The sequence below is a fragment of the Anas acuta genome, chromosome 1 (genome assembly GCF_963932015.1).
Source record: "Anas acuta chromosome 1, bAnaAcu1.1, whole genome shotgun sequence".
In the NCBI taxonomy this organism is placed as follows: Eukaryota; Metazoa; Chordata; class Aves; order Anseriformes; family Anatidae; genus Anas; species Anas acuta.
The window spans coordinates 160,617,035-160,631,965 of NC_088979.1; the positions used below are offsets into that span (position 1 = coordinate 160,617,035).

General features: G+C 42.3%; 1 protein-coding gene across 1 annotated transcript in view; it reads left to right on the forward strand.

The window, feature by feature from the left end:
• UTP20 (UTP20 small subunit processome component) overlaps positions 1 to 14,931 on the forward strand; it is a 64,277-nt gene that overhangs the window by 7,685 nt on the left and 41,661 nt on the right. The window contains exons 10-20 of the mRNA XM_068668874.1: positions 439 to 573; positions 1,758 to 1,835; positions 2,535 to 2,713; positions 4,536 to 4,691; positions 5,173 to 5,261; positions 9,640 to 9,745; positions 10,937 to 11,087; positions 11,496 to 11,558; positions 11,884 to 12,042; positions 12,897 to 12,973; positions 14,179 to 14,258. Of these exons, the coding sequence (XP_068524975.1) occupies positions 439 to 573; positions 1,758 to 1,835; positions 2,535 to 2,713; positions 4,536 to 4,691; positions 5,173 to 5,261; positions 9,640 to 9,745; positions 10,937 to 11,087; positions 11,496 to 11,558; positions 11,884 to 12,042; positions 12,897 to 12,973; positions 14,179 to 14,258 (1,273 nt within the window). The remainder of the gene's footprint in view (positions 1 to 438; positions 574 to 1,757; positions 1,836 to 2,534; positions 2,714 to 4,535; positions 4,692 to 5,172; positions 5,262 to 9,639; positions 9,746 to 10,936; positions 11,088 to 11,495; positions 11,559 to 11,883; positions 12,043 to 12,896; positions 12,974 to 14,178; positions 14,259 to 14,931) is intronic.

The following is a 14,931-nucleotide window of genomic DNA, read 5'->3' on the forward strand; positions in this document are numbered from 1 at the left end:
AGCATCCTGAAATGTTTCTGCTGCATAAATAGTTTTACGATTTGAGTCAAGTGAACAGAGAGATTTACTGGGAGTATTGCTACCTCTCCAGTCCCATGGAAGTTTTCCAGTATCGTGTAATGCTGGTGTAGTCCTTTAAATAAGCAAGGGGAAAAGAAAGATGATGAGGTGAGCATAGAGGCTGTGCTGTGCCGTAATCTCTGCTACTGTGGGGGAAAGCAAGACCTGTATCTATGGTGGTGAAGTTCCACCAGATTCATCCTGTGGGTTCAAATACAGATTTAATGCCTTCAAATTTTGATAGAACAAATAGGGTTCATTTCTGTGGGCTGAAGCTTAGAACACCGTGTCCTCCTCTTTCAGAGACCATGTAGGTCATTCAGACCAGACAATCACCACGTCTTAATGCATGAATATCAGTTCTCTTTTTTGTTTCAGGTTTTAATAAAAATGTTACAAACATCCAATCTCTTGCCATCTTGCTGTAAGACCCTGCTGAATGCAATTTCTGCATTACTACTGGCTGAAAATGTTTTCTTGCCTGATTCTTTGACCAAGGAAGCTATTGAGAAGGTAACAAAGACTTCTTACAGTAGAAATCCCAGAGTCTAAATTCCCTACAGCAGCATGATTTCAGAACATTCCGCTTCTGGGCAACAGACTGTAAGGTTCCCTTTAGGTTTTTTGCACTGATAAGAGGGAAGGTGTAAAATGCCTAAAATAATGCCTGTTGTGGTCTTGGGACTCCTTGAGAGTCTTGCACAGTCTGTTAGTGTGCTATAATGCTGCTACTATGGCAGACATGTTTGCAATGAAAAACAGGCCCTGCTTTGAACACCTACAGAATCTGTGGAGAAAGGAGGGAGAATAGAGAGGAGAGCATGTTCTCACCTAGATTTTGAAGCAAGTCAATGATTTGGATTTGGTTGAACATTGAAGTACATTTCCCACTAAGCTGCTGAACACTTAGGATTTGCAATGGGAAAATAAGGCTGTTAACAATTCTTTAAAAACGTTTCACGTGGACTTCAGTGTTGGCTTGTGCTGAAGTAAAATTGGTTCTGCCTGTGGCATGAGTCCAGTTTTGCTCAGATGTGATCCTTCAAATGTTTCACTGTACTTGTGTGGGCTTCTGTTAAGCTGGAGGAGGCTTAAAGCTGTCCTTATAACCTGAAGGGTCTGGGAAAGGAGTTCTGGGTGCATATTTCCATGTTGCACACCTCAGCCTTGAGAGGCACCAACTCCACATGCAGTCAGGAACTGTTCCAGTATTGGTTCTTTCAGAACAATGTAGATTGGCTCCCCCACTGAGGTGCAGCTAGGTATGGTTGGGTGTACCTCAGGTGTGGTCCTGCGTGCTGGGAGGTATACAGGAAGAATGCAGAGCCCAAAGATCTTCTGGGCCTAAGCTTCTTTCTAGCAATGCATGTGTGCTACAGTACTACAACTTTAGTTTACCTTTTCCACATCACTTTAAAGAGATACCTAAGCTGTCTTTGCATGGAGCCAGTTTGTATCCCACAGGGGTTGTTGAAAGGGCTGTGCTGTTTCTGTACCTATTCTGTGACTGGAAACAATATCACTCTGTGTGGCTGCATAACAAACCATACTGTCTGTGAACAGAGAGGTGGGGTGTCTGAGAGTTACTGCATGGTTCATTGATAAACCAGAAAATATGTCCCATGGATAATGGAGACTTAAGTATAAAATGTGTCTTGTAAATATGTTCCTGTCAACCTGCTATTTGCATCTTGCAGGTATTCAGAAGTGAATTTGAATGGCGCTTCCTTTTGGACTTCTCTGAAACGATGTTTACAATGAAGCAATTTGAGAGGGTAGGTGGAAGCTCTTCTGCGTTTTGTTTATTTTTATTGCCAAAGGGAGTGTGAGGTGTCATTGTGTAAGGACACCTGAGCAGGAAAGTCCTTCAACAATTGGTAAATCTATAGTATATTTATTTGCCTTGTATGCTGAATCATTTCAATATATGGACATGATGTTTATTTAAACTTTTGGCATGATCTTGAAGGAATAAAAGAGGTTGACTATGTCATAGTGTTAGAACTTGGTAACGATGCTTAGGGTTGGAGAGACTGTTAGTTCACAGAGAGAAGTTTGTCCGCTGAAAAGTAAAGATGTGGGATTGTTATGGATAGGGTGAGGAGAAAGGGTTTTGGAGAAGGTAAGTGGAAATGAAGAGTAAGGGATGTCTGATATCACCAGTTCCAGGCTTGGTCTCTGAGAGGAATGAAATGAATTAAAAGGAGCGGGATGAGAAAGCTAAGTCAGGGATCTGGAAAGTCCTGATAAGACTGGATTTTGGGCAGACTGAATTTTTCTATCAAATCACTGTCCTGGCTGGGGTGACAAGGTATCTTTGTGTTGGTGACTTGGGGCACCAGAACAGATGAGGCATCTGATGTGTTGGTAGTTCATTTGTGTGTATTTGGCTTCCTCTGTAGCTGGTGTCGTGTTTATTGTGGTTTTGATGACAAAGACTTACTAAACCTTGATTTATGTTTTTTCCCCTTTAGCATTTTCTTCCATGCTTTCTAAAGTACATTGAGAACTGCTTCTCTGGTACAGATGCCCTTGTAAAGGATGAGGCAATGGCAATTTTGGCTAAACTCATTCTGGTGAAAGCAGAGCCTCCTACCATTGGTTCAATGGCATTTGAAAAGTATCCTCTCGTTTTCACTGAATCATCAGTCAGGTGAGACTTCTCAAGTTTAGCAAACACTGGATGTGGCTGCATGGCTGTAGGCCTGCGAAGTGATACAGTGGGATCCCATTTTTCTTTCTGAGATGATTTGAGAAGAAGTACTGCTCTGGAAAGGTTATTGCTTTTATTTAAAAAACAAAACAATGAAACAAACAAACAAAAAAAGCTAGTGGGTGGTGCAGTAGACGTGATTTGGATTCGTTACACCAAAATGCATGCTACATTTTGGGTAGTTAAACTTTATTGTGAACTCTGCAGTTCAGATCCTCATCAAGAGTAACCTCCTGTCTATGCCTAATCCTTCTTCTATGTATGCATACATCTCGTCTGGAGCTTGCTGGGAAGCAGTACTGTAGAGTACAGCTGGGTACCACAGGTTACCCGGTACTAATTACCACAGGTAATTAATTATTGCAGACACAGCATTGTGCTGGCATAGCTTGACTGCTTCTGGTTGCAAAGCTAGGTTGGTTGCAGTGAAGTGTTTGCTTTCCCTCTGAAACCTCTGAAAAGATTTGAGTGACCATGGTCAAGCACAGAATGACTCTAGATCAAAACTTTTGCCTGCAGAGAGTGGTGACCAGTACTGTCTTTTATGTAAGATTTTGTCTTTCCTAAAAGCAACCCATTCTGTGGGTTTCTTTCCATTTGTACTTAATAGAGTGGAAGTGTCAAGGTTCAAGGTTGTAAGTCAAAAAAAAAAAACACAACCACAATTCAATTTGCTTTTATTTTCTTGTTTTATTTGTTGATTGATTTATTTATTTTCAGTGATCTGGAGTATATAGCTGAGACGATATTTCTCCTGCAATGTCAGTGGTAGAATTCAGGGCTGGGAGACATCTGAAGAGTTGCATGCCCCAGATGGAATTAGAAAATCCTGAACCAGTACTGAAAGATGTTTGACCAAATTGTTCTTGAATGCTCCCATCCCGTAGATTCCCAAGCTGCCCCTGCAGACCATTTCACTGCTTAGCTGTATTTACAATTAGACAGGTTTTCTACTGTCTGAACTAAATAAATTTCATTTGCAGCAGATTAAATCCATTGCTGCTTATCTTATCCGTAGGGAACACAGAACAGATTATTTCTTCCTTTTTGCATACAGTTTTTACAAATAACAGACTTTATCAAAACATTGAAAGTACTCACTTCATCCTAATTACTTGACGATTCTCTCATAAATGCTGTTTCTTAAACCTCTACTCATTCTTGATGGTATCTTTCTGTTACCTTCTTTCTTGAAGGGTGGAGCTCATGGAGCTTCTCAGCTGTGGTCTTGCACATGCTGGGTGTAATAGAAAGATTGCTGCCCATGGGGTGTGAAGTACTCCTGTTGATATGTTCCAGTATGAGGTTAACCCTTTCTGCCTGAAGATAGGACTTTCAATTTGGGCTCAGCCTGCGATTCCATATAAGACACTAGACTGTTACCTAACAGGTTATTTTGTGTCATCCATTCATCTTTGCTAGTATTTGGGTTGTTAAGAAACAGTAATCATGCTGACAATCACAGAGACAAATCTCATGTGCTTCTCACGTTCTTAGTTGTGAGGGTGTTCAGCTGAGAATTAGTCTTTCCTTGTAGAAATACTATTTGTACTTTAAGACCCAACATTTATTACAGGCCATGTTTTGTGCTCTATATGTATAGATGATATTTTGTGCTGTGGAAGACATTAAAAAAAAATGCGTTGGTTGTCCTAGTCTTTTTTGTTGGAAGTAACCAACACAATTTAGGTATCACACGAGGAAAAGGAAAGATTTCTAATGTGCAGTTGTGGGTTACTAAAAAGTTTGGTTTTATTTTTAGCTCTAATACAAGACAGCAAACAAGCAAAAGACAAGGAGGAAAAGCAAAAGTACCAGTGCTGGATCATGTACTGTCGTTAATCCAGTTACCAGAAAACAAAGACATCACTGACCTTTCACAGCCTTGGGTTGCCTTGGTTATACTGCCACATATTAGGTAAGGGATATTCTAAGGTACTACTGCCATGTGGTCCTGTAGTACTGTCTAGTTCACCATCTGTTAGAAATCAATTTAGTAAGGGAAGCACAAGAATTACTAACCACAATTTGGGGAAACTGGGGTAAAAAGGTGGAGAATATCTGTGTGGAAATACTGGTTCAGTAGTGAAGTCAGGAATAGAATGTCAGTTTCTTGATTACGTGCTCCTTAAATTTTGTATGCTGGCATTTAGAGATGTTCCTGATACATTTTGGTTTCTGTATTTTAAGCACAATTTCTAGACAGTGGTGTTTTCAATAATTACCGTGTTCTTGTATAGGAGAAGGAGTTGGACTTGGGAATTGGAAATAGGAAAAATGTTTGCTACTGATTTCAAACTTGAGATGAGCTCTCTGTCGTTTAACATGAGATAATGTGAAAGGAAGTCTTCATGTGTGTCTAAGTGCAAGACTAAAGGATTCCCATTTATTTTGAACAGACCAATGGACAAAGAAATCATCCTGCCCTCTGTGACAAGGTTTATAGGTTGTCTGTTTGCAGCTATTGAAAAAAGAACCCTCTGCAAAGGTCAGTTACTGCTATTTCCTATTTATTTGCTTTCTGTTGAAACATTTAAAAAAAAAAATTAAGTAGTTTTGCTGGTGACACAGAGTATGAAAGTGAATAGCAATAGCATTGTATACAAATGTCCTGAGCAGTTCAGTAAAAGTTGAAAAGCAAAACGCTCTCTAGGAAACAATTCTGCAGTTGTAGGTGGTCATAATGGGGTGGCAGATGTTCCACAAAGTCACGGGCAGGCTGTTCAAATCAAGGCTTGACCAAGAAAATTAGGAAATAAAAGAAAAAAGTGAGATAAAAAAGAATGGAAATCCTGGCAAATAAGATTCAGACTGAAGCAGTCAAGTGAAGGGGAGAGACTGTTGACTCACAAGTGCCAACTAGACTACTCCAGACCTATAGTGCAAAGTTCGGGATGTTACCATCTCTGCCCTAAATGACAGCACTGGTGATAAAATGATGTAACTTCTTCAGGGGTGAGTGGTCACCACGACCCCACTGGTTGTCTTCTGTCTCTGGCCAGAAACTTTTTTTTTTTTTAGCTTAGCTCACATATTACAGGGCAGTTGATAGTCACAGAGATTTCAAGTATTTGGCTTCGTGACAAAGTATGAACAAGTGCTGGAATGCCACAGGTTTAGTGTTCTTTGTTACTTGGGTTGAAAGGGCTTGTCTAGAGCCTGGCCTTCCTCCTCTGTAATCTCTTCAATAACACTCCTAGCTGTATCCACTAATGAGTTCTGTTGCTTTTTCCTCTCCATTGTTTGTCTAGCATGGTCATTTTTGATTTAGCTGCCATTTCCTCCTTTGCTCCTAAAGAAAATAAAACAAATGTAATGTCAGTCCTACACTCCTGTCTCCTGTTGCCCCATACTACACTTCCTTGCTTGATTTTCCTCACCCTACTCCCACACTAGTGTTTCTGGACAATTGTTCATCTTTTGCATTCTCTTCAGCTCCATGATCTCTACAATTCCTTTACCTTCTAGTAGGACTCCAGTATCCTCTCATTGCATGTACAAGGCACACCCCAGCCTGTGCTCCTTGTTTCATCTTCCTGGTCTCAAGCCTGAGGCAAAGTGTAAGTCCCAGAGCTGGATGGCTTTCTGCAGTTGCTTGGGAGTGTAGGAAAGTACTTGGAAGTGCAGGTTTGGGAACTGGGACAGAGCAATAGCAATTCCCCCAGGAACTATTTAGTTATAACTGCCTGTATAGAAGTTATCCTATTGATTGTATAGGTGCCTCCACCGTGAGGTGAGAGCTGCTATCTTTGTTCGGCACAGGTTTACTACTACCAAATGCAATGCAGATTACAGTTTGAGAACCTCTGCCCTTATTCTATGGAGGCAGAAAGCTTCATCCTGCGGAAAGACTTGAGGGTTCTGCTGTTCAAAAGGCTCAACATGAGCCAGCAGCCCACGCTTATAACACAGAAGGCCAACTGCATCCTGGGCTACATCAAAAAAGATGTGACCAGGACTCCATCAAGTCCTTCTAAAGAAAACAACAAACTCCCAGTTTTAGTTCACTACACTGTATCAACCCACAAACTACACAGTCAAACATAATTTAAAAGCCCTGGCTAAAGAACCTTTCTTACACAGCTGCATGGTTCATCTCTAAGTATTATAAACATCAGTTGGGATGCTGTATCTGGTTTGTAAAGAAATTATATGTCTCCGAACATAAACTCCCTCTGTGGATTTTACAAGAAGGGACAGCTACTGTTATATTGTTCTCCCACTCCTTCTGTTAATAGGCAAGAATAAAAGAAGGTGACCACTAAGTTTATGATATATGGCCTTGTAAATGACAATAAAACTATTTCTGATGAATCTATCTGGTTCCTTCAAGACTAAGATGTTTATAACAACTTTAACAGTTTAAAAATACTTCACATGCTGTCTTTATCTTGGGCACATCTTCTCTAGCTGCTTGGACATAACATCTTGAACCCATTTGCCTTCCCTCCTTCACCTAACCTTCTCAGATACCACAACTTTTGTTTGGTAACTTGAGCTGTGCATAAGAGCACGGGAAGGATGTGGACCTGTTAGAGCAAGTCCGGAGGAGGGCCATAAAGATGATCAGAGGGCTGAAGCAACTCTCCTGCGAAGAAAGACTGAGAGAGATGGGGATGTTCAGCCTGGAGAAGAGAGAGCTCCAGGGAGACCTCACTGTGGCCTTTCAATACTTAAAAGGGGCTTATACAAAAAGGATGGAAAAGGACTCTTTACTGGGGTAGATAATGATAGGACAAGGGAGAATGGTCTTAAACTAAAAGAGGATAGATTTAGACTAGGTATTAGGAGGAAGTTCTTCACTGTGAGGGTGGTGAGAAACTGGAACAGGTTGCCCAGAGAAGCTGTGGATGCCTCGTTCCTGGAGGGTGTTCAAGGCTGGGTTGGATGGGGCCATGGCCAACCTGATCTAGTGGGTGGCATCCGCCTGCCCATGGCAGAGAGCTTGGAGTTGGATGATCTTTAAGGTCCCTTTAAACCCAAACCATTCTGTGATCCTGCTACTACTTGCAGTTTCTCCTCTCTCTAAGGAGCTGAGGCTAATAGTGAGCAGGATTCTGCAAATACTTGAAGAATTAAGCACCCTGGAGAAGATTTTTCAAAGTAATAAGCAGGAAATGAATGCTCACTTCCCTTTCTTTTTCATGGCAGCTGTCAGCAAGTAAAAAAGTTGCATCTTTTAAGATATCCCCTCAGTTTGCCTGGCTCAGGAGCAGTATTTCTTCTGCTAGGGAAGAGACAAAGGAGAGAGTAATCATCTTTTATAAAAACCCACTGATCAGCTTAAGAATGGCAGGGAAAGGAACAGCCCTTCCCCTTTCTTGCCTGGAAGGGCTTTGGCTGACCTGTGCTGCTTGGGAGGCCTCCATCCCCAAAGGAAACTGGAGGTTTAGGAAGGGGACGCTATTTCTAACAATACTCTACAAACCCACCTTCCATTCACTAACAGGAATTCAGCCTTTAAGTGTATGGGACAGCTTTGAAGATCTCATACAGCACATTGTGAAAGTTTAAAAGTGCCTGAATGATACCATCAATATGTATTTTTTCTTCTGAGTGTTTTATTCATGTTATTTGGGGTAGCTTTTCTTCATTTCTGCATGCCATTAGGGTGGTTTCACACTGGCGGCTAGCTACGCTCCATCACACTGCTTTCTTACTCCTCCTTCTCAAAAGTACAGGGGAGAAAATGTGATGAAAAAAGGCTTAAGGGTTGAGATGAGGACAGGGAGGTCCCTCACCCATTAATGTCGTGAGCAAAATAGATGTAGTCTGGGGAAATTAGTCTGTTAGCAATAGGCAATAAATGACATTAGAGCAGCGAGAACTAAAGTAAACTAGAAATGCTTTCCCCTGCTCCCATCCACCATATTCTACCTCTTTCTTCCTGAGCAGTGCAGGGAAACACAGAATGGGGACTGCGGTCAGTCCCTAACGCTTTGTCTCTGCTGCTCTTTTGCAGTCATTCTCTGCCCCTGCTCCACATGGCACCACGTGCCTTCCCACAGGCAGCAGTTTCCCCCAGACCCCTGCTCCTGTGTGGGCTCCTCTCCACGGGCTGCAGCTCTGGCCTGGGGCCTTCTCCTGCGGGGGCTCTCCATGGGCTGCAGCCTCCTCCAGGCCACATCCACCTGCTCCACTGGGGGCTCCTCCACGGGCTGCAGCGTGGAGATCTGCTCCATGTGGGACCCATGGGCTGCAGGGGGACAGCCTGCTCCTCCAGGGGCCTCTCCACGGGCCATAGGGGAACTGCTGCTGGTACTGGAGCACCTCCTGCCCTCCTGCTGCACTGACCCTGGGGGTTGCAGGGCTGGTTCTCTCTCGCATTTTCTCATTCCTTTCAGCTGCTGGTGCGTGTGTTTTTCCCTTTCTTAAGTCTGCTCTCCCAGAGGCCCAACCAGCATTGTGTCCTTTTTGGAGCCAACTGGAGCTGGCTTTTATCTGACAAGGTGCAGCTTCTGGGCTCTGCTCACAAAGGCCACTCCTGCAGTCCCACAGCTACCAAAACCTTGCCACATAAGCCCACTACAGCCATTTGTAGCATAAAGCTGTCTGAGACTCCTACAACAGTGCTTAGCTCCAGACCTCTGCTTCCTGTGTATGTGGGTCTGATGGAGGCAAATGCAAGCTGGGAGATGCTTATAGCTTTCAATGCTGGCTTGCTGGAGTAAACATTTACTTTGATAGCCAGAGAAGCATTTCCTTTATGGGTTATGATAACGGTTAGAAAATACACATAGCAGTTCTGAGATCCACATGTTACTCATTTCTGTGACTAGCCATTTCAAGATGGTCAAGCACCATGCAAACACAAGTCAGTGAAACCTGGGTAAATATACAGGTTGTTCTTGTTCTCTTTGCTCCAGGAAGCCTGTTTGTGGCCTGCCAAGCTGTAAGTACTCTTCTCAGTTTGGCAGAGTCTTCTGAAATACTCCATTTGTTACCTGTGGAGCGTGTCAAGAACTTGGTGACGTAAGTAAACTCTGCCTGTTATGTGGTCCTCAGTGATTTTCCTTAGTATGGCAAAGAGCTGACTTGCCCTTTACGTAGTGGCACGTTAAATGTCTTCTTGTTGATCGCATGTTCTCCTGTACCAACATTTGGCTTCAGTATTGTGGTTACGTATGGTAGCAATGTTGTAGCCATTGCTTGTTTAGAAAACCAAAGAAATAGTATGCCAGTTCAGTGGTGTTTTCTCTGCAAACTGAAGCTTTCTTAGCCAGCTGAAGAGCAGTGTGCCAAATATGTTGCTTTCTAAGTAAGCACAAATATATAGAGCACTACATTTGTGTTTTACACTACACTGCAAATGTAGAGCACTACAACTGTGTGTTACATTATAATAATAAAAGGGAGAGTAACAGTGCAATCTGAGTTGTGTCAGAAGGCTGGGATTTGACAGTCTGTTGGCAGTGTTGGGATTCCCTTGTGTCCTTACATATTCATGTGTGTGCTTGCTCTGCAATTGGATTAGATTTTGTATGCTCAGTTCTATTTACTACAACTCCTTTCTGCTTAAAATTAGCACATGTTAACTGACTGGCTGGAGGGACCAAGAGAGATTGTTGATCTCTCTCCAGCAAATGCTGTTGAACTTGTCCTCTTCCGTCACTATTGTGATGGAGCAGCTCCAAGTCTTTTGTAGCTTGAGCTTCAAAACATCCTGTTCAGTTAGGAAAACATGGTGCCCATGTCTGAGGTGTGATGGAGATAAGGCAGCTTGCCCAGATCAAGCAGGATGTCTTGGCAGGGAGCTTCAGTCTAGTGCTTTTCTGCCAGCTTTGGGCTGGGGGTGGGAATCCCACTTGGAGTGAGAGTTGTTGGGTAGCAGAAGGAGATTTCCCTGTGGGGAGGCAAGATTCCTGCTAATGGTAGAATTGGTGTCCCACCTAAACCTGGATTATTTTTCCAATGAAGTTGATTACTAAGTGGTCACCTTGGCAGCAGCAGCTGCACGTGCAGACCTATGCAGATCTGTTTTCAGTGGCTGTCTGTGTGTGTGTCCAACTGGTTAGCCCCAGCTTGATAGGCCCGGTGGTGCCAGTAGAGTATGAAGTTGTGGATTTTTCCCATAATACTGTTACTGTCGCTACTGCCTTGTTTTCAAATGACTGTATTGTTGCAATACTCTCTGTATGCTAATAAAACACTCTCTTGGTTAAGTGCTTTTCCATCAGACCCCTCTGCGTTGCTGTTGGCTGATCTGTATTACACAAGACTGTCATTGTGTGGTTGCCAGGAGCCCCTTTCCCAAGGGAACCTAATGGAGTTGTTTGAGAAGTTGCAGCCTAATATCTCCACTGGTATTTCTAAGGTAATTTGTTTTGAGCATGTGCAAGATTATTTGGATTTTAGAATTTAATTTGAGTAGACTGAGGCTGAAAGAAGAAACGTGAGACTGTAAAGCAATTACTTCTGTAGCATCTGTTTAAGGCTGTGTCCATTTCCAAGAGGCTGCCGTGGGGCATGAGTTTACAGAGGTTAACTTTTAGCCCAGGGACACTTACCTCTTCCCTAGAAGTGACTTGGAGCAAGAGCCTAATGTATTCATTCTGAATTTCCTGCTAGACTAAAGGAGCTCATCTGTTTCTCAACCCTTGGAGGAACCTAGTGAAATCAGCCTCCTGTGCAAGACATTAACCTCTCTGTAGTTGTGTATGTGTCTGCATATGTAACCTGCATTCTCCAACGTGTTTCTGCCGTATGTTCCCACTTTTTACAGGTCCGACTATTGACTGTCCGAATTCTAAACCATTTTGAGAATCCACCTTCTACAGTGATTGAGGTAGGGCTGAAACTTCTCACTTAACATTTCAAATCAGTCTGGTTTTGATGACTGTGAACTGGTTCCTGCTTTGCAGAAACAAAGCATTTTTCTGCCAAAGGCTGTCCTCTGATTTTGTGCTTTCACGTTCCAGTGTTACGTGTTTTTACCCACTGCTCGCTAATGTTTTCACATGTGTGAGTTCTGATACCTAAGTGGTGGTGGTAAGCAGAGCAACCCCCTTGACTTTGTTCTCCAGTTAAAAAAGGCTCAGACTGTAGTTTGTTGAAATAGCTTTCAGTGAGAAAGGATACTCTAACAAAATGTTTGTAACTTATTTGTTCAGAGTGATGGCACGGGAGAGCTCCAGTCAGTATTTGCCATATTGCTCCAAGCAGAGCTCGTGCCAGCAACAGTGAATGATTACAGAGAGAAACTTCTCCATTTGAGGAAACTAAGATGTGATATAGTGCAGTCTACAATACCAAGTGGACCTTTGCAGGAGGTGAGTCCTTGTCAACAGGAAGCTGTCACATTCCCATATTCCAAGAGATTGTTCTTATTCCATCATATCGATTGCAGAGTTTTTAATAAGAGTTCATCTCCCATTACCCGTGGAACTAATGTTTGCTTCAATATTTAGTAAAACAATGGTGGTATCTAGATAAATGTCCCACAGCCAGTTTAATCAGTTTTTGATATCATGCAAAGAAGTGAATTGTGAGCAAATTTAAAATTCTGACTTTGCCATTCCCTCAACATGGTTCAACATTGGTACATTGGAGAGCTTAGCTTCTGGATCTTTCTAGAGGAAGAAAATCTTGTCTAACTGGGTCTGTTGCATCTCCTCCATGGCTGAGCTGATCCTCCTTGGGGATGTTACTTGCTAGATGCTGGAAGGGTCACAGTTCTACTGCCTAGTTGTTCATGGATTTGGTGGGAAGTTTTGATTGTGTTTTTTTTTAAATTTATTATTTTTATGTCTGTTAGAGTACCTTCATCTTTTTTTTTTTACCTTGACTTGTAAGCTCTTGTGAGGAAGGGTTGTAGGTCAGTTCAACTGTACGTCAGATTGCTGTGCAGAACTGGTTTTTGCACATTCTTCCTATGTAGATACAGGGGATAGATCTCAATGCAGTGTAGAGTTAACGGAGTCTACAAATTTCCTTATGAAACGATGAGACAAAAAATGATGGTGTGTGTGACTTCGCTTCATTATGGGTAGTACTTCTGAGAATTTCTCTGATCAAAGTTTCCTCTGAGAAGAAAGGTTAGAGGTGGTTGGTTGGTCTTTAACTGTTGTTTTTAACATCTCAACTTTTTAACATCTTAACAAGGTGGTTTTGTATGCCATTCTAGGTGCCTCTTCGGTATTTACTGGGAATGCTTTATATTAACTTCAGTCCTCTCTGGGATCCTGTAATTGAACTCATAACGTGAGTATGTGCAGTTGGGTATTGCAATCTGTGGCTGTCTTCCATTGAAGGCTGAGGGGAGGCCTCATGGCGGCCTGCAGCTCCCTCACGAGGGGAGCGGAGGGGCAGGCACTGAGCTCTGCTCTCTGGGGACAGCGACAGGACCCGAGGGAACGGCATGGAGCTGGGACAGGGGAGGGTCAGGCTGGGGGTTAGGGAAAGGTTCTGCACGCGGCGGGGGTCAGGCACTGGGACAGGCTCCCCAGGGAAAAGGCCAAGGCACCAAACCTGATGGAGTTCTTTCAGACAACACTCTCAGACATACTGTTTGATTTTTGGGTGGTCCTATGTGTAGCCAGGAGGTGGGCTCAGTGATCCTTGTAGGTCCTTTCCAACTCAGGATATTCTCTGATGATTTGTGAAGAAAAGCTGAGGTAAAAATGTCTGATTTGGAGAGATCTATGCTAGAGAGTCTTTGTGTGAAATCTTTCCAAATGGATTTTCTCTTTCAAATGAATTACAGCCCACACAGACTTTTACATTTTAACTTAATTTCTGATTTATCTCACTATTAAAGGGAACTTGCAACAGATATAGTTAAACAGAATTGGAATTTGAGTCCAAGGTATTTGATTAGTGTTTCACAAATGCTCAAGTGCATTTCAGTTTCCCCATCTCTGACTTCTCTGTCCTTACTGAAAAACCTCTAAACCTTAATAACATTGAGTAGGGAAGACTTACCATGATGACAGCTGAGCTGAATAGTGAAGTCAGCATCTCTGCTTTTAGCATGACTTTATCTCCTTGTGTTTTTTTTTTCTTTGGTGTATGATTAGAAAGGATAGGATTTTCACCATCAAACTATTGAATTAATAAGAATAAATAAATAAATTGGCTCTTCAAAAGATATGTCCATGCTAATTCTTCCTTTAGTTGTTTTATATGATATTACTGTACAGAAGTCAGTGGAAAGCTCAAGAACAGTTTTACTCAACTTGAGTTCGTTTGAAGTTATGGGATACAACCAGATTATTTTAATAACAGTTGACATTAGGGACCTATGAATGAAGGCAAGGAAGTGCTACAGCTGTATCCTGCAGATGTCCTGTCTTTGGACAACCACAATAAAGCAGTAATCAAAGCCTCTGATTTTATTAGTTATTAACTTCCCTTGACATACGGCTTTTTTTTTTTTCTTTTAATTTAATGCTCTTATGTTTTGTTAGTTCTCATGCGAAGGAAATGGAGAATAAACAGTTCTGGAAGGTCTTTTATGAACATTTGGAGAGGGCTGCTGTCTATGCTGGTAAGTCATAGCTCCTGCATGGTGTTTTGACAGTAACCAAGCTAATTGTGAATGACATGTGATTATGTTTTTTTATGTGCCCCAAATTTATGTGTGATGGAAGAATTCTGAACTAGAGCTGTTGAACTTCCAGTGTCATGTCCAGGACAGGAATGGAGAGGCTTGAGAGAGAACTGTGTCTCCTTTTGTACTAAACACCAAGAAGCAGACAGAAATGGCCCCTGTATTACAGGAGGGAGTTGCAGGTTGTGGAAAGCCATGCATCAGCATCATATCTACTTACAGCTGGCTTTTCCCAGACTAACAAGGAACAATAAAGAAATCTTTATAATAAGAAAGACCATTGTTCTGCTCCGTAGATTCAGTGGAATTCCTTCAAACGCTGTGTTTTTCTTGGGTGTATTCTGTTTACATTTGAGATTTATCCATGAGCGTATGGAATCTGTGTCGCAATCTCACAACAGAGATGTGAGTATGTGGCCATTTGTTGACTCCTCTGTTATTCAAGAGAACTGAGCTCAATTAAGTCTGTAAGACATCCTAGATTACTTTCTGAACAATACGGGTCTTTCAGGTCAGTGTTAAATACAGTTGTCTGAACAGGTACTTGCCGTCAGGAGTACTACTTTCATGATGGGGAGCTGATCTGTTGCTACTTACTGACAGTTGTGAA